Source organism: Vanacampus margaritifer, chromosome 18 (genome assembly GCF_051991255.1).
Source record: "Vanacampus margaritifer isolate UIUO_Vmar chromosome 18, RoL_Vmar_1.0, whole genome shotgun sequence".
NCBI lineage: Eukaryota > Metazoa > Chordata > Actinopteri > Syngnathiformes > Syngnathidae > Vanacampus > Vanacampus margaritifer.
The window spans coordinates 14,345,524-14,372,904 of NC_135449.1; the positions used below are offsets into that span (position 1 = coordinate 14,345,524).

Below are 27,381 nucleotides of genomic sequence, written 5' to 3' on the forward strand. Positions count from 1 at the left end.
ATACAGGTATTGAATTTATTCATTGATAAATGCAATGTTTAAAAACTGCAGTGTTTACAAGTCATGCTTCATGCAACATGACAAGTTGGATATGTTGAAGTGGTAAATTGTAACTGTAACTGTAATTGTAGAAGAAAAAACTGTGATATTAAGGCTTCATTTGCCTTTATCTTAAAATCCTGTAATCTATAATAGATTTGATCATGTTTATTATAATTAACTGTGTTGGGTAAAAAAATCATTGAAAAGGATCTTGAAGGGGAAAAAAATCGCATATGATATCGCATTCGCATTTTTTGTGGGTAGGGGGTCGCAATTAGATTATTTTCCATAGTCGTTCAACCCTAGTTTGGGGCATTTATATTGCCATTGTCACAAACTCTGAATACACGAGCATGTCATCATCCCTTACACCGCAACGACACACTTCCGAAAGTAACTTCAAAATAAAAACCCTACAATGCATTGATCCACATACACTACTTGGTAAGGTAAGGTTTATTTTTGAAATTGGGTTTCTCACAGCGTTAGCCCCGTGTACTGTCATGCATACTGCCGTTAGCTTGACTCCGACTATCTCAGCGGGTATCCGAGGCAGAAATGACGAGGACTCGTTTCAGACCTAGTATTAATAATCATTTTTGTACGATTATGCCAATTTTGTAATCATGAAGGGTAATAATAAAAATCTTAATTCAAATTCGATCAATTGCACAGCCATATTGTAAACAATTCAAACCCTGAGATTTCTATGTCACTTATTTTCCCAAGTCTCTGATATGGCTATGACTAGTTCATTTTATTCAAGTATTCCTTAATTTCAGTGAAATCTTATAGAGACTTCTGCTATTACAGTGTATAATTGAAAATGTATGATCATGTTCCATGTTTATGTTTATATTAACTCATTCACTGCCTTAACAAAAGTAGAAAAATGTTAAACTAATAGAAATTGTTCAAATAATTTTTTTTACATCTATAGCCGTCAATGGCAGTGAATTAGTTAAATTGATCATTATTAGAGTCATAATTATTTCTATTATCTAGATCAACACTATTTTTTGGATCAAATTGGCAGAAAGAGTTACTCCTGTTTACATGATCATCTGTGCTCAATTGGAATATCCTGTTCGGGCCACGACCCCCGGACAACGTAATGAGGTAAATAACGTCATTTCCGCTTTTAACTTACTGTACGTTAAATAAAAGACTTATTCATGTCACTCACCACGCTAAATAAAGTAGTCCGTTTCCTCCTCGCTCCAGAAGTGTGGTTCTTTGCTGACAACGGCTTGAGTATTTCCGATGGGTTACACGCCAGAAGCACGGACTTATATACTTGTATTTACACTATGTGTGTAGGCACAAACTGTGGCGTTTTTGCCGTACAGACACAAAATAACATGAAAATGCAGCGGAAAAATCAAGGTATTCAAGGGAGGCTCCTTTTGCGGGTAGGTTAGAGCTGCACATACAAGTCGTGACTATATACACTAAGAGTCATTGCAAATCAAATAAGCAAAGAAGAAGAAAATAAGGCGAGGAAGAAAATAGCAAGCATGCGCGCAGTGAAAAACAATGCCACGATCGATCGAGGTATTCCAAATACATTTATATGAGCAAGAATTACGGTTATTAAAGGGGTAATCCAGGGGTCTTATTCAGGTTTAACTAACCATACATGTTAGCTTTTCCTTGTGTTGTAATTTTGCACTGTTCACAAATGTACACTTTAAAGAGTTGAACTTATTTGCTTAAGTACATGACCATTTTTTATGTTTATAGAATGTTTACAAGTCTTGGTGAATTGTTTTTTTTTTTTATTATGGCTGAAAAAAACACACACAATGTTTACAAGTTCAGGTTGCGCACAAATAATAAAAATCAAAACACTTGTACATCTTGGGTCATCTCTGAATCTACACGACAGTTGGACAGTGATTTGCCAGGGCACAGCACACAGTGAAAACCTTATCCAACAATGTGACCTCTTCTCCTTTACATGGTACAATCATTCTTACAGGAATAGTTCCATTTAAGATGTTATACTTTTGGCATATATTTCCAATCACCCATGTTACATAGATTCTTAAATGTGCTATTTTCCGAGTTTCCTCCACGTCTCATGCCTAAAGAGTAATAAAAACATTTGAGAAATAAAATCCTGATTTGTGCATGAATAATAACAAAAAACTACAAATTATCAATTCTGAAACAGAGGAAGCAGAACGTAGTTAGATATAAGGCATATAGCAATGAATCACATTGAAAATGATCATAGAATGATAACCATAACAAAACATTGACAATAAAAATAACATAAAAGGGACTTTAAACACTGAATAGCTTGGAAGTCAACATATCTAACCCAGTTCATTGACAAAAAAGGCTGATTTGTCTTTCATTGATAATCACATTTAACCTTCCCATGAAACATCAATTTCTTCAAAGTCCATCTAATCAATCACTTCTTATGGACATCACAGCATTAAGTGCATGCATTACTTTAAAAAAAATTGCACCAGCGCTAATTCTCAGCACTTGCCCATAGGAGGTTTTCAGATTATACAAAGACTACAAGATGATACAAAAAAAATCATGCCAGAAAAAAATAAAACAATGTAAGTTTTTGTAAATATTTACCTTAGTAAATACTTTTACATTTACTGTTAAATGTACAAAACATTTACATTTTCATTGCAAGCTCCTTGATTACTGCGTTCTTCACCAGCACTTGTGTCTCTTGACCTGAAACTTGTGAGAGAAGCTTCGGCCACAAACTGTGCAGGCAAAGGGTTTCTCACCAGTGTGGAGTCTTATGTGCCCTTTTAAGCTTTTCTTCTCAGAGAATCTTTGACCACAAACTGAGCAGGCAAAAGGTTTCTCACCAGTGTGGGTTCTTGAGTGCATTTTTAAGCTTCCCTTCTCAGAGAATCTTTGAACACAAACTGAGCAGGCAACAGCTTTCTCACCAGTGTGGGTTCTTGTGTGCCTTTTTAAGTTATCCTTCCGAGAGAATTTTTGACCACAAACTGTGCAGGCAAAAGGTTTCTCACCAGTGTGGGTTCTTGTGTGCTTTTTTAAGCTTCCCTTCTCAGAGAATCTTTGACCACAAACTGAGCAGGCAAAAGGTTTCTCACCAGTGTGGGTTCTTGTGTGTTGTTTTAAGTTTCCCTTCTCAGGAAATCTTTGACCACAAACTGAGCAGGCAAAAGGTTTCTCACCAGTGTGGGTTCTTGTGTGCCTTTTTAAGTTATCCTCCCGAGAGAATTTTTGACCACAAACTGTGCAGGCAAAAGGTTTCTCACCAGTGTGTGTTCTTGTGTGCTTTTTTAAGCTTCCCTTCTCAGATAATCTTTGACCACAAACTGAGCAGGCAAAAGGTTTCTCACCAGTGTGGGGTTCTTGTGTGTTGTTTTAAGTTTCCCTTCTCAGAAAACCTTTGACCACAAACTGAGCAGGCAAAAGGTTTTTCTCCAGTGTAGGTTCTTGTGTGCTTTTTTAAGCTTCCCGTCTGAGAGAATTTTTGACCACAAACTGTGCAGGCAAAATGTTTCTCACCAGTGTGGGTTCTTGAGTGCATTTTTAAGTTTCCCTTCTGAGAGAATCTTTGACCACAAACTGAGCAGGCAACAGCTTTCTCACCAGTGTGGGTTCTTGTGTGCCTTTTTAAGTTATCCTTCCGAGAGAATTTTTGACCACAAACTGTGCAGGCAAAAGGTTTCTCACCAGTGTGGGTTCTTGTGTGCTTTTTTAAGCTTCCCTTCTCAGAGAATCTTTGACCACAAACTGAGCAGGCAAAAGGTTTCTCACCAGTGTGGGTTCTTGTGTGTTGTTTTAAGTTTCCCTTCTCAGGAAATCTTTGACCACAAACTGAGCAGGCAAAAGGTTTCTCACCAGTGTGGGTTCTTGTGTGCCTTTTTAAGTTATCCTCCCGAGAGAATTTTTGACCACAAACTGTGCAGGCAAAAGGTTTCTCACCAGTGTGTGTTCTTGTGTGCTTTTTTAAGCTTCCCTTCTCAGATAATCTTTGACCACAAACTGAGCAGGCAAAAGGTTTCTCACCAGTGTGGGTTCTTGTGTGTTGTTTTAAGTTTCCCTTCTCAGAAAACCTTTGACCACAAACTGAGCAGGCAAAAGGTTTTTCTCCAGTGTGGGTTCTTGTGTGTTGTTTTAAGTTTCCCTTCTCAGAAAACCTTTGACCACAAACTGAGCAGGCAAAAGGTTTTTCTCCAGTGTAGGTTCTTGTGTGCTTTTTTAAGCTTCCCGTCTGAGAGAATTTTTGACCACAAACTGTGCAGGCAAAATGTTTCTCACCAGTGTGGGTTCTTGAGTGCATTTTTAAGTTTCCCTTCTGAGAGAATCTTTGATCACAAACTGAGCAAGCAAAAGGCTTCTCACCGGTGTGGGTTCTTGTGTGCCCATTTAAATTTCCCTTCTGAGAGAATTTTTGACCACAAACTGAGCAAGCAAAAGGTTTCTCACCAGTGTGGGTTCTTGAGTGCATTTTTAAGCTTCCCTTCTGAGAGAATCTTTGACCACAAACTGAGCAGGCAAAATGTTTCTCACCAGTGTGAATTCTCATGTGTTCTTTCAAACCTCTTTTATGAGCATAAGTTTTCCTACACCGAGAGCATTTCCAGCGTTTGTTGTCAGTCTGACATGTCATATCACCTTCAGACTCATCATCGAGAAGAGTGTGTGACATAGTGTCGTCACTATCTGATAGTGGAGCTAGGAGGCCGTCTGCTTGTGATCCTCCACAGTGGTCTCCATCACCTTCAGTTGTCATTTTTTGACATGAGTGGCTGCTTGGAGGCTCCGCCCCTCTGTTCACCTCACTTGCACCATCTTCACTCTTCAAGGAGACACAAGTCGAAGGCAACATATTCTCCTCTTGCTCCTCTTTGATGTCGGGAGGGTCTTCTCTCCCTCCTTTCATGCAAGGGTGCTCTGGCTCCTCCTCTTTTTTGATGAAAGGAGACTGTTGCTGCTCTTCTTCCTCTTTGAAGTGGGGGGCCTCTTCATCATCCTCTTCTTTTTTAATGTGAAGATGCTCTGGCTCCTGCTGCTCAGGACAAACATATTCACTGATGTCTGCAAGACACAAGAAATCAAACACAACCTTATCCAACAATGTGACCTCTTCTCCTTTACATGGTACAATCATGCTTACAGGAATAGTTCCATTTAAGATGTTATCCTTTTGGCATATATTTCCAATCACCCGTGTTACACAGATTCTTAAATGTGTTATTTTTCGAGTTTCCTCCACGTCTCTAGCTGCTAACTGACAGCGGCCTTTAGTGAATGCAGGAAGTTTAACTTCGGTTTCTCCATCACTAGTAAACGGCATTTACTAAATGATAAGCAAGTGAAAGTAAAAAGTGTGCAAACCTGCTCTGTGTAACACAACACGTGGCTGCTGGCAAAGTCTGACTGCGTCCACTAGTTGACGACAACGCTCGTTTTCCTCTTCTGTTCCACATAGTTCCTCCGTGTACTTTGCTGTCCTTCTTGCGCACATTTTCACAGGAGAATCTCAACACTTTCTACCAAACGCGTGTCTTGGTTAGCGGCTAGCGAGCTAAATTAAGCTAGGCAGAGAAGCTTCAAAGCGCAACGAGTTAACCCGAACACAAACGTTTGATGGGCTCCGTCTTTGTGCAGTAGTCATGTGCGTACAGTGTCGAGCCCGTTCAGTACTATCGGCAACAATTCGTTTTTCAATCATTGGCCGATTGCAAGCAACGTTCAACTTTACCCATGTAACGCCATGCTCCGGGTGATCTTCTTCTACTGGAGTTTGTTTGGCGTTTGGCAAACCAACGCAAAGGCGCATTGCCGTCAACTACCGGGCGTGGAGTGTGACCCGTCAGTTTTACGACGCACCAGCGTTATTTATTTTGAATGAAAATGTTTTAAAACTGTTCTTGAATTCCTTTGTTGCAAATGTTTTCAATTAAAACGCATTAATTCTTTCCATAGTACAGTATATATTAATTTGATTCTCGCGCCATGTGTTTTTCATAGTCGCAATGCATTATGGTCAATATCAACCGAGTTCAGTGTTTTTTTTTTATATAAAAAAAAATTAAAACCAACAGAAATTATATTTGCAAGAGGACTTTCTATAACAAATTAATTATATCCAATCATGAAACTAAATTAACCCAGTTCAGTGTTTTTTTTTAATTGAACAATTATACACAAACAAACACAAGGCACTCGTATCATCAAATGACAAATTGCTAGACATAGACTGAGCATAAGTATTCTAACAATGCAATTGAACGTAGAAAATAAAAAGGTAAACAAAAAACAAAACAAAAAAACACTAAAATAAAAATTAAAACCAACAGAAATTATATTTGTAAGAGGACTTTCTATAACAAATCAATAACAAACATTGTCAATAACAAATTGTTTCACAATATATGACCTCGTAATGGGATTACAATAATATTCATCTAACAGCACTTTCCTGATAACCTTGTTATTACATTTATAACCACAAAAATCCATTCCCCCAATGCTCCAGAATTCCGAACATCTTCTTTCGCCATCATTCTTAAAGAGATCGGAATTGCATTTCCAAAAATTAAGTTGCATCATCTGCTAATTGTTTTATCACAATTTTCTGCTCCATTACCTTCAGCCCTCTAATCCTACTGGTTCTTAATAAAATAGATGACATTTCAGCAACCATTATAAACAGTAATGGTGAACTCCCACAACCCTGTCGAATTCATCTCAATGTCAAACCTGGGGGAAGTGCCATGACCTAAGGCCACTGAACTATTAATCCATTTATAAAGCATTCCAATAATGTCTATACATTTCTTCTCAAAACCCAAATAACCTGAAGTTGGGGGGGGGGGGGGGGGGTATAATAAAAGGGTGCTCCACTGAGTCTAAAGATATACAAATCTAAAAACAAAATAAATCCTCTTTCATCAACTATTTGACTATAATGAAGCAAATCCCATACAAGTTTAATGTTAGTGTGACTTGACTTACCTTTTAAAAAACAGATTGTCTTTCACTAATTATTTCAGACAAACCTATTTTAAGTCAAGCTTGTTATATTAGGCCTCTTAATGATTAGATGGGTGACTTGAGCTAGGCCGTTGTGTCGCTGTGACCTGTCCTGGCTTGGCGCCTTTCCCATAGTTTCTGAGGGTTCCCTTTTCGAAAAACTGGAAAAAAATGTACAAAACCAACAAAACTGTTCCTAAATTGCAGAATATGAAGAATATACTCAACGCTAAAGCCAGTTTAATTTAAGCAATCATCAATTTCAATTGAATCTATTTGGAAATACAAGCTCATAATTCACTGCAGAAAAACTATCACTATCAAGAAGCTCCAGCCCCCGGGTCCGGCTGTAACATGTTCTCCTGGCGCTTCCGTAGGTGTTTCCACATTGCAAAAAAAATGAAGACTCTGATTTGTCGTGACTGTGAATACTTGTTTCCACGTGCCCTGGCATTGATTAGCGACCTGTCATTTATTTGATTAGTGAACGATTACAGTAAAAATGACAGCAAATGAAATTGAGGGTTTATAAACATTTGCAGTTTTTCCTAGCACTAGGAGAACAACAGTGTTACCTAGAGGTTGCATAAGTGTACAGACACCAAGAATGAAGCGCTTGATGTCATCTTTTCAACACTGAACAGAAGAAGAACACGCATGGCCAAGAAGAACAAATGATGACACCGTCCGGTAACATGAGCAAGATGAGTTGAGAGGAGTCTAGAAGAGCATGGTCTGCAGGAACTTGCGCACGGACGCCATTTCCTGTTGTTGCTGCCAAGGGACAAAGTGCAAGATGATTTCATGTCAGCGGCAGGACTCGACTCAGTGTCCATGAGGATCTTCTTCTGCATGGTGGCCATCTCCTTTCTCAGCTCCTGCTGTGCCCGATGCAGGACGTCCTCGTGGCTCTTCTCCATCTCCCCCATGTTCTGCATATGCCAAACGCCGCAATGAGAAGAAAAACAAGAAGATTCCATTTGGCTGTTTGAGTCCAACTCACTTCCTTGATTTGAACTATTTCAGTTTGTGTTGATGCAAATGTGATGAAGACTCTGATTCTGAAACAGACTCTGATTATGAAGCTTGGACGCTTGCGCGAGATGCTGTGACTATCGCGAGACCTACAGCGAGACCGGGAAACCCCAACATGGCGGCACCCTGCTGCTAAGATAGAACTAGCTCTATTATACTAAACTAATCCGAATTTAACCATCATATACTGTATCTTGTCTTTCTTTTTTTTCTTCTCTTTTTTATCCGACAGATTTGGAATACCACCCAACGTGGAGGACCTTGAACGCTTCATCGACGGATATTTTTACAGCTGCGCGATGGAGAATCCTTCCGTCGAGAAACCGTCGAGAAAACCTTCGAAAAAGAGGAAAAATGATTCAGCGACGGACACGGACAACCTAGCCACTACGGAGGTTTCGGTCAGTATGCTGGAGTCCATAAATAAATAATTAGATGTCCTCTCCCTAAACAGCGAGGACGTCAAAGAATTAAGGGTAAGCTTGGAATTCGTTAGCCAACATGTAAGTGACCTCCAACGGGATAATGCCGAGTTACGCTCTTCACTCGCGGCTGTTTCAGCCGAGATGGAAACTGTTAAAAAGGAGAATAAAACACTAAAATAAACTGTTCTGGATGTTCAATCCCGTAGCATGCGGGAGAATTTAATATTCTCAGGAATATCCGAGAATACCTCTGACAATCCAGAGGTTGAGATAAAAAAAATTATGACGACGTCGTTAAAAATTCCTCAGGAGTCGGTAAATAACATCTCTTTTCACCGGGTACATCGGCTTGGAGCCCGTAGGGGCAACAGACCCCGTCCTATTATCGCCAAGTTTGAGCATTTTAAACAGAAAGAATTCGTTAAAAGTAAAGGACGGGAGCTTAAAGGGACCTCATTTGGAATGAACGACCAATTCCCGAGAGAGATTAATGAGCGGCGAAAGGTACTGTTTCCATAATGAAACAAAATAGGCAGGAGGGTAAACGGACTGCGATGGTCGTCGATAAACTATACATCGATGGCCAACTATTCCGGAACCCCAACTCCACTCCCTGGCTGTTCCAAATGGCATTGGTGGAACTAAACTTTGTTTGATTATTAGATGTATACATATACTGTATATGTGGTTATAAAACCTAAAATATGAATACTCATTATGTTTAGGCTATATTATAAATATATTATTAAATACATAACTATATCTAAAGTATATTTAAACAAAAAATCTCGCTTAGGTTACCAGTTACTGGTGTATTTTTATGTTTAATCCCCCACTAACTTCCTTCACTTTCACCTCCCTACCCGTTTTTTCACTGTTATATTTACTTACACGTCACCTCATATTTTACACAAATTACATAAACCACCTAACCACTTTGATTCTATCCTATAACATGCCAATATTGACAAATGGCCTATGCAGATATATATATACACAGGACCGAGTCTATATTGTTTGTATGCATAAATTAGTTCTGGTTTCCAGGAATGTTTGTGGCGCTCGCTCACAAGCAAAAAGAATAAAAACTTTAGACCATCTCTTAAAATTAAAAGCAGATATTTGCCTCCTACAAGAAACCCACCTACAAAAATCTGAAGAAAAATTACTTATTGATAAGAATTTAAGCCAAGCGTACTCTGCCCCTTATAACAGTAGACAAAGAGGAGTCTGTATACTCATACATAAGAATTTACTCTAAATAATACAATAACAGACCCAGAGGGCCGATACATTATTATTCAGGTGACTATATTTAATAAAATATATACACTTGGTAATTTATATGCCCCTAATAATGATGATCCGGCCTTATTCCATGAATTTTTCTCACAGCTGTTCTCAACTCTACTATTATTATTGGAGGAGACTTTAACACAGTCTTAAATCCATTAATTGACCGTTCTAATAATACAACATGTATAAGGCGATTACAATCTACTAAAGTAATAGGGGAATGTATGGATGATTTTGGCCTCGTCGACAGCTGGAGACTTAAAAATCCAAATAAGAAGGAATTTACCTTCTTTTCCGCTGTGCACAGGTCTTTTTCAAGAATCGATTATTTTCTTACAAATAACTCTATTGCTGATAAAACTGTTACAAAAATACATCCTATTATTATTAGCGACCATGCACCAGTCTCCCTTTCCCTACAAGTTGATTATACCTTTAAACCACCACCGACATGGCGTTTTAACATCTCACTGCTAAACGACGCAGAGTTTGATAAAATTATAAGAAAAGAGTGGGCAGACTTTTTGGAAATAAATGATTCTCCAGACCTATCCCCATCTCTTCTCTGGGAAGCTGGGAAAGCAGTAATTAGAGGTAAAATTATATCATATTCATCTTATAAAAAGAAACAGGAGCAAAAATTAGAAAAAGACTTGGAAGATAAAATTAAACAACTGATGGATGAGTACGCAATAAACCCAAATAACCAAATATGGACTGACTTACAAAATACAAAAATACAATTAGACGATATGCTAACTAAAAAGACAGAATTTATAATACAACAATTGAGATACAACAACTTTGAATATAATAACAAATCAGGTAAATTTCTTGCAAACCAACTTCAACGCAATCGGGAAAAATCTCTTATAACGGCTATTAAAGGGACAACTGGTGAATGCACACAATCACCAGAAGAAATTAATCACATTTTTTATAACTATTATCGCAACCTATACTCAGAAACTAATAAGCCTAACCCTGAGCATATTGAGGCATTCCTCAGTAGCTTAAATATACCTCAGTTAACTACTGAATATAAAGACATGTTAGATGCACCACTTACTATAAACGAGTTGTACAGTGCTCAAGATAGTATGCCTAATGGCAAAGCACCTGGCCCGGATGGTTATCCGGCTATATTTTTTAAGCACTTCTGGTTAATGCTTGCTCCACTATTCTTAAGAGTAGTAACAGAAATCAAAACTAATGGTTATATACGCCCACACATAAATACAGCAGCAATTAAACTTTTATTAAAGCCAGAAAAAGACCCCACCCTTCCATCAAGTTACCGTCCGATTTCACTAATTAACACTGATATTAAAATTATCACTAAGGCTTTCACATCTAGACTAGAAACAGTAATCTCGACAATCATTCATAGCGACCAAACAGGCTTTATTAAAGATCGTCACTCTACTAATAATATTAGGAGACTCTTTAACCTTATTAGCATGTCACAGCGGCATGATAAAAAGGCAGTTATTATATCATTGGATGCAGAAAAAGCTTTCAACAAAGTTAACTGGTCCTTCCTCTTTGCTGTTTTAAATAAATTTGGCTTTGGGAAATCATTTATCCACTGGGTATCAGTATTATATGATTCCCCTAAAGCTACAGTTACTACTAATGGGATTATATCTCAGAGCTTTACTTTACAGAGAGGCACAAGACAGGGATGCCCACTATCCCCTTTATTATTTGCAATATTTATTGAGCCACTTGCATTAGCCATACGCCAGGAAAGAAGGATTCAAGGAATTCACTCTGGGGTAACAGAACATAAGATTAATCTATATGCCGATGATATCTTACTTTATGTAGAAAAGCCGGCTACTTCGTTAGGGGAAGTATTTAACTTAATAACTAAATTCTCACAGTTATCAGACTATTCTATTAACTGGACAAAATCAACACTTCTACCTATTACAGAAAATTCATGGAACCCTGCAAACCAGGACCCACACTACTCATTTCCTATAGGTAATTTAAAATACTTAGGCATAAAAATCTCACCTAAATTAACTGATTTAATTCATTTAAACTTTTCTCCACTTCTGGATAACATTTATAGTGACTTGGAGCGCTGGAATAATCTTCCTATTTCTCTAATAGGACGAATAGCCACCATTAAAATGAAAGTTTTACCCAAAATAAACTATTTTTTCTCAATGATTCCATTTAAACCTACGGCTAAATGGTTCCAGTTGTTGGACTCAGCCGTTCCAAAATTTTACTGGAATAAAAAAAAAGCAAAGATTAGTCTATCTACTCTTCAGAAAAGTAAATCCAAAGGTGGTCTAGAGGCACCAAATTTTATGTACTACTATATAGCTCACCAGCTACAATATATCGTTCTATGGGCACAACCCAACAGAGACACTAACTGTTGGCTGGAACTAGAACAGAAGGATTGTAATAACCTCAGACTTCTAGATTTACTCTTTATTACAACATCGATTAAGCGACATAATTGTTTTAAAAACCCAATGATTTCCGCCACCCTGACTGCCTGGTGGAAGGCACTAGAAATTACAAAGGCCCAAGTGGAGCCATGTGGGCTTTCTCCCCTATGGCATAACCCCGACTTTCAACTTAACAACCAACCGTTTTATTTAGGTGTGTGGGAGCAGAAAGGAATTACACATCTCCACCATCTCTTCTCAGATAATATGTTTATATCATATACATCCTTGCTCCAAAAATACAAAAGAAAAAACGGAAATTTTTTACATTATCTACAAGTTAAAAATATGATAAAGAAAAAAATTCCAACACTTCGGGGTACGCTCCAACTGCCTGTTTTAGCTAAAGATATTAACAAGCTTTCTCCGACAACAACAAAAAAACTTTCAAATATATATAAGTTACTTTCATATACTGATAAAATGTCTTTACCCATCTCGAAATGGGAGACAGACTTGTCTATAGCTCCGGAACCTGACTTTTGGATTCAAGTTTGTGAAAACGCATTTAAAATGACAAAACACACAAATTTACAACTTATCCAATATAAAATTATTCACAGAACATACATTACTCAATATATGATGAAGAAAATGGGACTCTCAGACTCCGACATTTGTCTCCAATGTTAACAAAACACTACAGACACTTATGTTCATGCTTTATGGTTATGTACTCCGGTTATGTATTTCTGGACTAAAGTCTTAGAAAAACTTTCCGCTATTTTGGACTGTAGGATACCTTTATCTCCAAACTTGTGTTTGCTAGGTGACCTAACAACAACTGACTTACCACATAAACAATTTCAATCTACACTTGTAGCCCTTACTATCGCAAAAAAAACAATTCTTGTTAACTGGAAAAATAAACAGACTCTGAATATCGACCAATGGTCTAACCTCCTCATAAATCACATTTTAATGGAAAAAATATCTGCCTCAAATAAAAACCAAATATCAAAATTTATAGAAACATGGTCTACGTATATAGAATTTTTTAACCTAATTCTGGTTACTTAATTCTGCCTGTTAGCGAGAGCCACCACATCGTGATAACTTACATTGATGTTTCTGCATTTGGCAATTTATTATTATTAGTATGGGATTTTTTTTAATAGGTTTTAGGTGAACTGATGAATACACACATGCTCGCACGCACGCACGCACGCACACACACACACACATACAAAAAAAAAAAAAATATATATATTTATATAAATATATATATAGAATTTTTTTTAATAAAAAATAAAAAAGGAGAGCAATGATGACATGTCAAATCGAATGAACAATACTGAGCTCTGAGTAAAAAAAAAAAAAAAAAGAAAAAAAATGTGATGAAAGTTGGGGAAGCCATCGAATGAAATGAGATGGACAAACGTGAATACTCACATTATTTTTTTCAGATGTCCAGCAGTGCCTTGAGATACGAGATACGGAACAATCGCATGCTCAAAGTCTGTTATTTCCTGAATTGGCCGCAATGGGGTAGATGCCACGGGCTTCCGGGTTCTACACATCAGCGCCGTTTACGGCCACCGCTGGACGCGTTCAAACACTCGCACCCCCGCTCCCGCTCATCGGTGGGAGGGCGTCTCGTCTATCTGAAAAGCTTCGGACACTGAGACAGACACTACACACTCACAGCCTCGCACCGGTCGACGGGAACACGCAACCGAGGGGTACAAAGGCGGAAGCGCAAGTACTGGGACGCGGCCCACACGTCGCAAACCGGAAACAGAAACAAAGTTCCGTGGCACATAGTCCATAATAGATGTGCCTACGTGGCGGCCATGATGGCAGGCCCGACCGTCCCATCAAAGCTAATAGAATGCATGGATGTTAGCTTAGTAGCTCAAAGGAGCGTATAGCAGTAGGTGCTATCTAGTCAAGTCTCTTAGACATTCTGTTTTTGGTACAGTATACAGCTGATTTGTATTTTTGTAAAGGCCTTATGTAATAAATAGCAATGAATCATAACGGCGGTGAAAAAGGAAGCGCACCCGGTACACGGCTCAAGCAATCAACTTCACGCCCAAAATCCCCCTCCGATTTTGGATAAACTGTCAAACAATTTCAAGCTTTTCAAAATTTATTCACAATAATTCTAGACCATTTTAGGCCATAAAAGCAGTACTTCGTCTCTAACAGACGAACTCTCCTACCAATTAGTTCAATTAAATGGTGGTTAAACTGGCCAGCATTTCTTTGTACAAATCTGAGAGCGCAAACAAAGTCTAAAGCCATTGTAGATGTTTAAAGCATGTATGGCTGTTAGGTATCCTGCTGCAGGGTTTCGCCATTTACCAAATCGTCTTATAATAATTGCCAAGTCTTGTTTTTTTTTTTGCAATTTTTGCGGGGACCAAATCATCTCCTCATGATGAAAATGATTACATTTTGTGTGTTTCCTGAAAAATCTGAAAAAATTACTTAAGCAATTATTGTAAAGGATTCATTTTGACAGCTCCAATCCAATTCACATTTTAAACGCAGATGCTGAGTGGGGTTATAGTTAAAGGATCTTTGCGCAGTTTGTCACTTTTTTTTTTTACTCGTGACTGCCACCTCTGGCCCAAAGCGTAACTGCAGCCATCTGTGACAGGCTCGTTCATGGTGCGCGACAGCCACAGGTGACAAAGGAAGACATGACTTGAGGTGAGAAAAACTCCACCCCTCCCCTCCACAAAGAAACTGGATTGTGCAGGGTCCGCACACTCTACTATAAAGGAAAGATAAAAGCTGATAGCTGCAGTCAGAATAAAACAGTCAGTGCTCTTCATACTCATCTGGGCATTGGTAGAGCATGCATGATGTAGAAAAAACTTTAATGTTATTAATATTATAAATACGGCACAATGCACCTTTAAGAAGGCATCGAAATTTTAATCACAAGAAGTGCTGCCACCTGTTTTGAAAGATGAGCTCATATGTTTTGTTTGGGTTACATTATAAGTAAACAGGCTGAATGAAGCGTTCGTTGCCGTCTGCAGAAAAACATTCCCACACAAAAATCTTTAAATTGCTAGACCATATCTGAATGTGGAAGTCAAACCCAACAAGGCCTGAAGGTTAAAAACTTGTTTGTAGAAGGAAGACGGAAGTGTGTGTGCGTGTGTGTATGTGTGTGTGTCCAACCTTCCCTAGATTTCACATTCCAAACTAAAAATGTGAAATCCTGACAGGAAAGCTGCCTGTTGCTGTTTTGACCTTGACAAAGTGCTTGAAGAGCCCTTGCATGGCCTCCACTTTCTGCTTCTGAAGAACTTTGCTCTGCTGGACCACATTCTGCTGCTGGATCATCAGATTCTGAAAACACACACACGGTGTCACATGGAATGGAGAGTTGCATGATTAGACCTTCAAAGAGCCAATCACACAGATTAGCTGCACTTTTTTGGAGCTGCTCACTAACGATTTGTCAAAGAGTTTTTTTCCCTATTTATTGATGTATCCGATTTTTGGGGAAAACAACATTATATCAGATGTCTATCTTTTTATTGTAGAAAAACAGGACATTGTTTGAAATTGCCAGTGCAGAAAATGCCTCAATTGTGGTTGAGTTACTGGTTTGTTGTGTAACATGTTGCAGTGTTAAGTAGCAGTCGAGATGCCCCATTCACAGTACTGACAAATTCATCCATAGAATGTCAATTGCGTTATATGAGCTGGACCGAATCAAATCAAATGAAATCAAATTGAATCATAAGCCCACTTAATTGAACCCTCCTTGAATCGTATCGCATCCCATGCATCTAGATATACAAACTGTCTTTTATTGGAGAGATGACCACCCTTAATATATTAGATGTAGGCTATAACATTTTTTTCTCCCTTCTATGTGATCAAAGTGGTCTGTACTTTCAAGTCAAGAAGTCCCAAAAGAAATTGTACAAATGTCTCAGCTCTAGTCACATGCCTCATGTATTGTTTCGTGTGTTCGTGTGTATGTGTGCTCGCACATTGAGCTTCTCCTCCTGCTCCTTCATTTGCTCCACTTCCGTCTGCCACTGCTGCAGGACTGACGACAACTGCTGAGAACACTCCTGAGTCATCTTCTGCCTGCACACATGCACACCAGCACCACATCATTGAGCCAGGTAGAGCACAAGAGGTGTGTTGGACGATGCATGACGTCATGCACATGCAGGCATACCATACAGTACCTTTGCTTGTGGTAGTTGTTCCACATTTGTTCCATTTTCTGCTGCCCTCCGTTCATGCAAATCTTGGTCAGAGTTTCCAGACGCTTGCGCTTGGTGAGCATCAACTTGTTGATGTCGGCTGTGCGCAAGCACACACACGCACACACACACACACACACACAAAGATGATTGAACACACGTACACAACACAGGACGGAAGCACACACATTGTTGGATGATGGACAATGTTGTCCACAATGACATTTCACACCGAGGTGAACCTGCGGGACGGAATGATTCCCTCACCTTTGACAACATTGCAAACCTTCAGTGGATGGTGTGGGTACCTTTGCAAAATAGTCATGTCATTTAAATTGATTTGATGTTGTAAATTTGTTGCAAATATTCTGCAATGGAAACTTCAAACAATGTCCTGTTTTTCTACAATTAAAAAAAAGCTGGTTTGCTATTATTATCTGTAGATGTTTTTTATTAACTTTTTAAATGAACAAAACTCACTAAATATAGTGTTGGGCGGACATTGAAATTGTTCATGACAAGTGCGTTCTTACCTCCAAAGCACTCCAACATGTTGTTAACTTTACTCCTACAAACAAACCATTGAGCTCATTAGTTAGCAGCTCTAAATCATGAATAAATAATTAAAGAAATATTGAATTGTGGATAAATGAAGTAAATTATCAGACTATCCAACAGCAACTGCAGCGTCTTCATCTTTAAAGTCAGCAGCTGATCTTTTTCTCAAAGGAGCATTTTTCTCACTTGGAGTTTTCTCTTGTGACACTATGTGGAAGGGAGCAAAAGATTCACGTAGCAGTAGTTAGAAAGAGCTAAGGAGCATTTACCTCCCCCGTCGTCATCTTCTGAGCCGCAGTGGAGCGCTTTAGCGTAAGCTTCTTCAGAGGGCCTCTTCTTCTTCATTCTTTTGCTGGCCGACATTTTTGGGAGTTTGTTCAGCTAGCCGGCTAACGTTAGTGGTGGCCAATGCCAGTTTAGCACGCAGAGCTAATGGCGGTGATAAGTGACCTGTGAAAACTAACCTTTCCCTGGTCGCTTTTGTCCCAACAATAAAATAGTTGCCCCAATAATATGGATGTTTGATGGACACAAACACAGAGGAGCAGTAACCGAGCCAAGCAGCCTGTTCCAACCAGAACCTTCCAATACAGCTTTTTTTCTTATAGCGTCAAAGCTTTTTGCTTAAAATAAATAAATAAAAACAAACTTTCAATAAATTAAACAAATAAGAATTGATTTGTTTTGCGTCTTATAAGTAATAATAATTATCATTTTAACATGGCTCCAAACATGTTGATTTTTCACATTACTGACCCTTTAACCCTTTAACTAAATGGGCAAAACTTAAGTACAAGATAGAAACTATAAACTATGTTGATTAATAGTTCTATTGTCAAATTATCCCCCCAAAAAAGTTTAATTATACTAAAGCTAGTCCCAGTAGTACAGTCAAAGTTAAAGCGTTAACTAATTAATTCCAAAAAAATATTGTATTAATCACACTATTAATTTTGACCACAGATTAGCCATTATCTTGACAGCGAATGGTTACTTAACCCTGGAGAACCCAAGAACCCTTTTCTTCTTTGGAAAATTATGAATTATACATTAAATGACTGCTATAAATTCACTGAACACCAAAATATATGTTTTTCAATGTTTTTTTTCAATTTATTCCCTAATTTAGGATTAGGGCGAAATTTGACCATTTGGGATTTAGGGGTATCATTTCAAAAAATCTGAATAACAAAAACTGTCAGTAAACTATTTTGAATCTAAGAAAATAATCAATCAAATACACAGCTACATTGAACAATATATTTTTTTGTTTTATTTGTTGCATTTTAGCCATCTTGTCACCACCACTCTGGCTCATGTAACTGCAATATTCATCCACTAGATGGCTCCATGCAGGGGTCAGAAGTGGCACTCTGGACTTTTGAAGTTAAATTTGTAAAAAAAAAAAAAGGTCTTTGCTATTTGAGTAGCAGAATTTATAGGGGCCAAATTTGACCCCGTGGGTTCTCCAGGGTTAAAGGTAGCACAGATTGTGTTTGAGCAATAAACATAACTATATGCCTACAAGCATTTAATAAATGTTTGTGTATGACATTCAGAATATTTGTTCGTGTCAAAATACTGGTGTATTTTTTATTTTATTTTAAATTATGCAAGTAATTAACTGATTAAAAAATGAGGATGAGAGTGTGCAGTGGATCAAAAAATGTTGAAGACGTCCTCATAACATTCAATGTCGAAACAATAAACACAACAGGTGTTCTTCAAATTTGACGAGCAAAAAATGTTGATAAAAAAAAGCAGTTTTAATTAAGCAATCAATCGTGTTTAATCCAAATTCTAAAATGTGATTTATCTGATTTAAAAAATTTAGTTTGAGAGCTCTACTAATAAGTTGGAAGTTTGTTAAACTAGTTGCTCTAACTTTAATTCATAAACCGATAATTAAAAAAAAATTGTTTAAATCACTTAAACTCTTAACTACTCTGAATAGCTAACAAGTTGATTAAAGTTAGAAAAAAAATACATAAAATAGATATTTTTTCACTCTGGTATTATTGTAAAATAAGTTAAAAAATAACTAAAAGAGGAATATTTTGGATATTTATTAACAATTTAGAAATAATATAAATGACTCTCAAATTAATTTCACAGTACAGAGCTGCTACAACTCAAAAGTTCCTTAAATCAATCTTACATCCAAGATTGAGTAACTCAAGCAAAGAAATAAAAAGCGGATAGCATAAGTAATTAAAAGATAAGATAAACTATATAGGCCTACTACTTTTAGGATAAGACACATTTAGTCACTCGCTTATAAGGTAAAAATAATTTATTCCTCAAATATTGAAAAAGTTAAAATCCATAGATGAGGGCAAAAAAGCTTTGAAGTGAAATAGCTTGTTTTAGGTGGAGTTGTCGAGTGGCCAACCTCACTTAAATCTATGATAAATCCAATAATTCCTAAGGCTTCCTCTTTCTACTTTAGTTCCTTAAATTTGTCTAGTTTCAATAAAATACCTGTACTTCTCCTTTCAACCCTGCACTTTTACACAGCTGCATTTTGGAGACAGAAACGGTCTTTTCCCAAAGCACCTAACGCTGTCAAGTTCGCCTCTGTGAGACAAGAGTTGGGAAAAAGCCCCAAACTTCTGCAAACTGAGCAGAGAACTGGATTTTTCTGGAACAATCCAGCTCCCTGTGCAGCGAGCTTGTGTACTTTCCCTACTGTAACTCTAAAAGAAGTCAACTGTTATTCATTATCCGTTTGCATTAAATCACTCAATGCCCTTTTACATTGTCAGTGTTGTGACTAATTCTGTAGCCATACAAATGTTTCATAAAATATCACACTAAAATCATGTTCATGTTTGTAAATATGTGATTAAACTGAGATAAATGTATTTGCACACGTCATCACCTTTTAGCCTCACTAGTTAATGACAGATCTCCTATTTAATGACAAATTAACAAGAACAATCATGTTTCATTCCTAACTCATAAATATTAGTGTCAGCCTAAATTCATGGAGATCTTATCATTCTTAACTAATGAGCGCAAGCTGTTACTGGTTAATTATGCGGTGCCTGTAATCTACTGTGCACAACTGCCTATGAAACTTGGGGCCTTATATAAAACAGCAGACTAAGGACCCAACCAGAAGCATATATAGAACTCAATATATCAGCAAACAAAAATACCGTATATTGATTGAATATGTGTACGTATTGATTAAGTATGTGTATTTATCAAATAATTATTAAATATGACTATGTGAAGCATGGTATGCCTTATATGTGGTTCATTTACTGTACTCATTTAACTAACAACCAATTTGTGTTCTAATGTGGGTGCTGGTTCTACTTTGTTTAGCAAACTCTAGCTTCAACCCAATACAATTCAAAAATACATCACATCTTAAACATGACTTTATGTGACATAACCACGGCTCATCCATTACATCAAAATGTTTCATTATACTTGTGGTACATTTCTCTCTCTCTCTCTCTCTCTCTCTATATATATATATATATATATATATATATATATACATCGTGCCATTTTAAATACAAATTCAATTTCAAAATAGGGTAACTCAAGACACATACATACAATAGAAGTACACTAATCATTCATTTATTCAGCGGAAGACATGATTTCAGCACCATTTTAAATGTAAATTCATAAATGAAATCATATCAAGTTTCATTCATCACTGCTATTCTCACCAGCACACTTGTGCCTCTTAGCTTTAGCCTGACTTGGGAATCTTTGACAACAAACTGAGCAGGCAAAGGGTTTCTCTCTAGTGTGGGTTCTTGCGTGTATTTTTAAGGTTCCCTTCTGAGAAAAATTTTGCTCACAAACTGAGCAGGTAAAAGGTTTCTCACCAGTGTGGGTTCTTGTGTGCTTTTTTAAGTTTCCCTTCTCAGAGAATTTTTGACCACAAACTGTGCAGGCAAAAGGTTTCTCACCAGTGTGGGTTCTTGTGTGCTTTTTTAAGTTTTCCTTCTGAGAGAATTTTTGACCACAAAATGTGCAGGCAAAAGGTTTCTCACCAGTGTGTGTTCTTGTGTGACTTTCTCAGCTTGCTCTCCGAGAAAATCTTTGATCACAAACTGAGCAGGCAAAAGGTTTCTCACCAGTGTGGGTTCTCGTGTGCTTTTTTAAGTTTCCCTTCTGAGAGAATTTATGACCACAAACTGTGCAGGCAAAAGGTTTCTCACCAGTGTGTGTTCTTATGTGCTTTTTTAAGTTTCCCTTCTCAGAGAAACTTAGACCACAAATTGAGCAGGCAAAAGGCTTCTCTCCAGTGTGGGTTCTTGTGTGTATTGTTTAGTGTCCCTCACGAGCAAAATTTTGACCACAAACTGAGCAGTTAAAAGGTTTGTCACCAGTGTGGTCAATCACGTGTTTTCTTAATTGATACTTGCAGCCAAAAGTTTTTCCACAGTGAGAACATTTCCAAGGTTTGCTGTCAGACTGTTCATATTCATCAGTGTTAGGAGAGTGTGACGCGTCTTCACCATCTGACATTGGAGCTAATCACCTCTCTTCTTACACGTACATACAAGATAAAAAATAATAAATTAAAAAAATAGAGCAATGATGATGACATGTCAAATCGGTAAAATTACTGAATGAACAATACTGAGCTCTCCAAGAAAAAAAAAGAAAAAAATGAAGAAAGGTTTTATTTGAGTTGTGTTGGCTTACACCTCACAACAGCTCAGTCAGATTTTGGGATTTGCCCTCAGTGTTCGAGTTAAAAAACGTATGTCAGTTAATTTAAGCCTGTTATTCAATATTTGAGTTTACCTCACAAATAAAGCTAAGCACCTAATGTTACTAGCTCTGTACTAACCATACATGTTAGCTTTTCCTTGTGTTGTAATTTTGCACTGTTCACAAATGTACACTTTAAAGAGTTATACTTATTTGCTTAAGTACATGACCATTTTTTATGCTTAAAGAATGTTTACAAGTCTTGGTGATTTTTCTTTTATTATGGTTAAAAAAAAGAAGAATGTTTACAAGTTTAGGTTGCACACAAATAATAAAAATCAAAACACCTGTACATCTTGGGTCGTCTATGCATCTACACGACAGTTGGAGAGTGATTTGCCAGGTAACAGCACACAGTGACAACCTTATCCAACAATGTGACCTCTTCTCCTTTACATGGTACAATCATGCTTACAGGAATAGTTCCATTTAAGATGTTATACTTTTGGCATATATTTCCAATCACCCGTGTTACATAAGATTCTTAAATGTGCTATTTTCCGAGTTTCCTCCACGTCTCATGCCTAAAGAGTAATAAAAACATTTGAGAAATAAAATCCTGATTTGTGCATGAATAATAACAAAAAACTACAAATTATCAATTCTGAAACAGAGGAAGCAGAACGTAGTTAGATATAAGGCATACAGCAATGAATCATAGAATGATAATCATAACAAAACATTGACAATAAAAATAACATAAAAGGGACTTTGAACACTGAATAGCTTGGAAGTCAACATATCTAACCCAGTTCATTGACAGAGAAGGCTGATTTGTCTTTCATTGAGAATCACATTTAACCTTCCCATGAAACATCAGTTTCTTTTCAGTCCATCTAATCAATCACTTCTTATGGACATCATAGCATTAAGTGCATGGATTGCTTTAAATGTTTTTGCACCAGCACTAATTCTAAGCACTTGCCCATAGGAGGCTTTCAGATTATACAAAGACTACAAGATGAGACAAAAAAATCATGCCAGAAAAAAAGAAAATAAAGTATGTTTTTGTAAATATTTACCTTAGTAAATACTTTTACATTTACTATTAAATGTACAAAACATTTACATTTTCATTGCAAGCTTCTTGATTACTGCGTTCTTCACCGGCACTTGTGTCTCTTGACCTGAAACTTGTGAGAGAATCTTTCGCCACAAACTGTGCAGGCAAAAGGTTTCTCACCAGTGTGTGTTCTTGTGTGCTCATTTAAGTTTCCCTTCTGAGAGAATTTTTGACCACAAACTGAGCAGGCAAAAGGTTTCTCACCAGTGTGGGTTCTTGTGTGTATTTCTAAGCTTTCTCTCCGAGAGAAGCTTTGACCACAAACTGAGCAAGCAAAAGGCTTCTCACCAGTGTGGGTTCTTGTGTGCCTTTTTAAGTCTCCCTTTTGAGAGAAGCTTTGACCACAAACTGAGCAGGCAAAAGGTTTCTCACCAGTGTGGGTTCTTGTGTGCCTGTTCAAGTGTCCCTTCTGAGAGAATCTTTGACCACAAACTGAGCAGGCAAAAGGTTTGTCACCAGTGTGGGTTATTGTGTGTATTTCTAAGCTTTCTCTCCGAGAGAAGCTTTGACCACAAACTGAGCAAGCAAAAGGCTTCTCACCAGTGTGGGTTCTTGTGTGCTCATTTAAATTTCCCGTCTGAGAGAATTTTTGACCACAAACTGAGCAGGCAAAAGGCTTCTCACCAGTGTGGGTTCTTGAGTGCCTTTTTAAGTTTCCCTTGTGAGAGAATCTTTGACCACAAACTGAGCAGGCAAACAGTTTCTCACCAGTGTGAATTCTCATGTGTTCTTTCAAATCTTTTTTAAGAGCATAAGTTTTCCTACACCGGGAGCATTTCCAGCGCTTGTTGTCAGTCTGACATGTCATATCACCTTCAGACTCATCATCAAGAAGAGTGTGTGACATAGCGTCGTCACTATCTGATAGTGGAGCTTGGAGGCCGTCTGCTTGTGATCCTCCACAGTGGTCTCCATCACCTTCAGTTGTCATTTTTTGACATGAGTGGCTGCTTGGAGGCTCCGCCTCTCTGCTCACCTCACTTGCACCATCTTCACTCTTCAAGGAGACACAAGTCGATGGCAACATATAGACATCCTTCTCCTCTTGTTCCTCTTTGATGTCGGGAGGGTCTTCTCTCTCTCCTTTCATGCAAGGGTGCTCTGGCTCCTCCTCTTTTTTGATGAAAGGAGACTGTTGCTGCTCTTCTTCCTCTTTAAAGTGGGGGGCCTCTTCATCATCCTCTTCTTTTTTAATGTGAAGATGCTCTGGCTCCTGCTGCTCTGGACAAACATATTCACTGATGTCTGCAAGACACAAGAAATCAAACACAACCTTATCCAACAATGTGACCTCTTCTCCTTTACATGGTACAATCATGCTTACAGGAATAGTTCCATTTAAGATGTTATACTTTTGGCATATATTTCCTCCAATCACCCGTGTTACATAGATTCTTAAATGTCCACGTCTCTAGCTGCTAACTGACAGCGGCCTTTCGTGAATGCAGGACGTTTAACTTCGGTTTCTCCATCACTAGTAAACAGCATTTACTAAATGCTAAGCAAGGGAAAGTAAAAAGTGTGCAAACCTGCTCTGTGTAACACAACACGTGGCTGCTGGCAAAGTCTGACTGCGTCCACTAGTTGACGACAACGCTCGTTTTCCTCTTCTGTCCCACATAGTTCCTCCGCGTACTTTGCTGTCCTTCTTGCGCACATTTTCACAGGAGAATCTCAACACTTTCTACCAAACGCGTGTCTTGGTTAGCGGCTAGCGAGCTAAATTAAGCTAGGCAGAGAAGCTTCAAAGCGCAACGAGTACTGTGTCGAGCCCGTTCAGTACTATTCGCAACAATTCGTTTTTCACTCATTGGCCGACCAACGCTAAAGAGCACATTGATGACGACGATGATCATAATCGATGATGATGATGGTTGACGCCGAAGTTGGAAGCGTTGACGCGGCGGCTATGACGACGTCATAAAGCTTTACCGGCTAGCGATGCTAAATTAAGCTAGGCAGAGAAGCTTCAAAGCGCAACTAGACGAGTTAACCCGAACACAAACGTTTGATGGGCTCCGTCTTTGTGCAGTAGTCATGTGCGTACTGTGTCGAGCCCGTTCAGTGCTATCGGCAACAATTCGTTTTTCAATCATTGGCCGATTGCAAGCAACGTTCAACTTTACCCATGTAACGCCATGCTCCGGGTGATCTTGTACTGGAGTTTGTTTGGCGTTTGGCAAACCAACGCAAAGGCGCATTGCCCCCACCTACCGGGCGTGGAGTATGACCCGTAACTTTTACGACGCACCAGCGCATAAAGCTTCGATTATTTATTGTGAATGAAAATGTTTTGAGGCAAAAGGTTTCTCACGAGTGTGTGTTCTTATGTGCTCTTTTAAGCTTCCCTTCTCAGAGAATCTTTGACCACAAACTGTGCAGGCAAAAGGTTTTTCACCAGTGTGGGTTCTTGTGTGCTTTTTTAAGTTATCCTTCCGAGAGAAGCTTTGACCACAAACTGAGCAGGCAAACGGTTTCCCACCAGTGTGAATTCTCATGTGTTCTTTCAAACCTCTTTTATGAGCATAAGTTTTTCTACACCAAGAGCATTTCCAGCGCTTGTTGTCAGTCTGACATGTCATATCACCTTCAGACTCATCATCGAGAAGAGTGTGTGACATAGCGTCGTCACTATCTGATAGTGGCGCTAGGAGGCCGTCTTCTTGTGATCCTCCACGGTGGTCTCCATCACCTTCAGTAGTCATTTTTTGACATGAGCAGATGCTTGGAGGCTCCGCTCCTCTGCTCACCTTACTTGCACCATCTTCACTCTTCAAGGAGACACAAGTCGATGGATAGACATCCTTCTCCTCTTGCTCCTCTTTGATGTCGGGAGGGTCTTCTCTCTCTCCTTTCATGCAAGGGTGCTCTGGCTCCTCCTCTTTTTTGATGAAAGGAGACTGTTGCTGCTCTTCTTCCTCTTTGAAGTGGGGGGCCTCTTCATCATCCTCTTCTTTTTTAATGTGAAGATGCTCTGGCTCCTGCTGCTCAGGACAAACATATTCACTGATGTCTGCAAGACACAAGAAATCAAACACAACCTTATCCAACAATGTGACCTCTTCTCCTTTACATGGTACAATCATGCTTACAGGAATAGTTCCATTTAAGATGTTATACTTTTGGCATGTATTTCCAATCACCCGTGTTACATAGATTCTTAAATGTGTTATTTTTCGAGTTTCCTCCACGTCTCAAAGCTGCTAACTGACAGCGGCCTTTAGTGAATGCAGGAAGTTTAACTTCGGTTTCTCCATCACTAATAAACGGCATTTGCTAAATGCTAAGCAAGTGAAAGTAAAAAGTGTGCAAACCTGCTCTGTGTAACAAAACATGTGGCTGCTGGCAAAGTCTGACTGCGTCCACTAGTTGACCACAACGCTCGTTTTCCTCTTCTGTTCCACATAGTTCCTCCGCGTACTTTGCTGTCCTTCTTGCGCACATTTTCACAGGAGAATCTCAACACTTTCTACCAAACGCGTGTCTTGGTTAGCGGCTAGCGAGCTAAATTAAGCTAGGCAGAGAAGCTTCAACGCGCAACGAGACGAGTTAACCCGAACACAAACGTTTGTGAACGTGAAGTACTGTGTCGAGCCCGTTCAGTACTATCGGCAACAATTCGTTTTTCAATCATTGGCCGATTACAATCAACGTTCAACTTTACCCATGTAACGCCATGCTCCAGGTGATCTTCTACTGGAGTTTGTTTGGCGTTTGGCAAACCAACGCAAAGGTGCATTGCCGCCACCTACCGGGCGTGGAGTGTGACCCTTAAGTTTTACGACGCACCAGCGCATAAAGCTTCGATTATTTATTGTGAATGAAAATGTTTTTAAACTGTTCTTGAATTCCTTTGTTGCAAATGTTTTCAAATAAAATGCATTAATTATTTCCATAGTATATATTAATTTGATTCTCACGCCATGTGTTTTTCATACTCGCAATGCATTGTGGTCAATATCAACCCAGTTCAGTGTTTTTTTTATTGAACAATTATACACAAACAAACACAAGGCACTCGTATCATCAAATGACAAATTGCTAGACATAGACTGAGCATAAGTATTCTAACAATACAATTGAATGTAGAAAATAAAAAGGTAAACAAAAAAAACACTAAAATAAAAATTAAAAACAACAGAAATTATATTTGTAAGAGGACTATCTATAACAAATCAATTATATCCAATAAAGAAACTAAATTAAGGGCTTTTCTATCCATAACCAATTTTAAAGATTTACAAAATAGTAGAAAGTCATATTTCCAGTTGAGTAGGCAAAGTTTTGTTTTTAAATATCTGCACTTGTGAATAAAAAAAAATCTAAAGCAACAAAACATTCAAAACAAATTCTACTTTTTTATCTTCTTGAAACACAGCAAACAAAATCGACTCTTCTGTCAGGGGGAAATCAATATTTTTTGATTGCAACCAACTCCTTAAATTAGTCCAAAAGGAATTGTACTACATTGGAGTGAAAGAAAATATGGTTCAGGTGTTTTACATCCACATCACAGAACACACAATTATTTACATCAAAATCAAACCTCAGTCTTAAAAACTCAT

General features: G+C 38.2%; 1 protein-coding gene across 1 annotated transcript in view; it reads right to left on the reverse strand.

The window, feature by feature from the left end:
• The window catches only part of LOC144037922 (uncharacterized), a 47,604-nt gene extending 21,057 nt beyond the window's left edge, over window positions 1-26,547 (reverse strand). The window contains 5 exon segments of the mRNA XM_077549810.1: window positions 2,749-3,355; window positions 3,441-4,616; window positions 22,900-24,061; window positions 25,404-25,829; window positions 26,131-26,547. Coding sequence (XP_077405936.1) covers window positions 2,749-3,355; window positions 3,441-4,616; window positions 22,900-24,061; window positions 25,404-25,829; window positions 26,131-26,260 — 3,501 coding nt within the window. The 5' untranslated portion in view covers window positions 26,261-26,547.
• Between the last annotated feature and the right edge of the window lie 834 nt (window positions 26,548-27,381).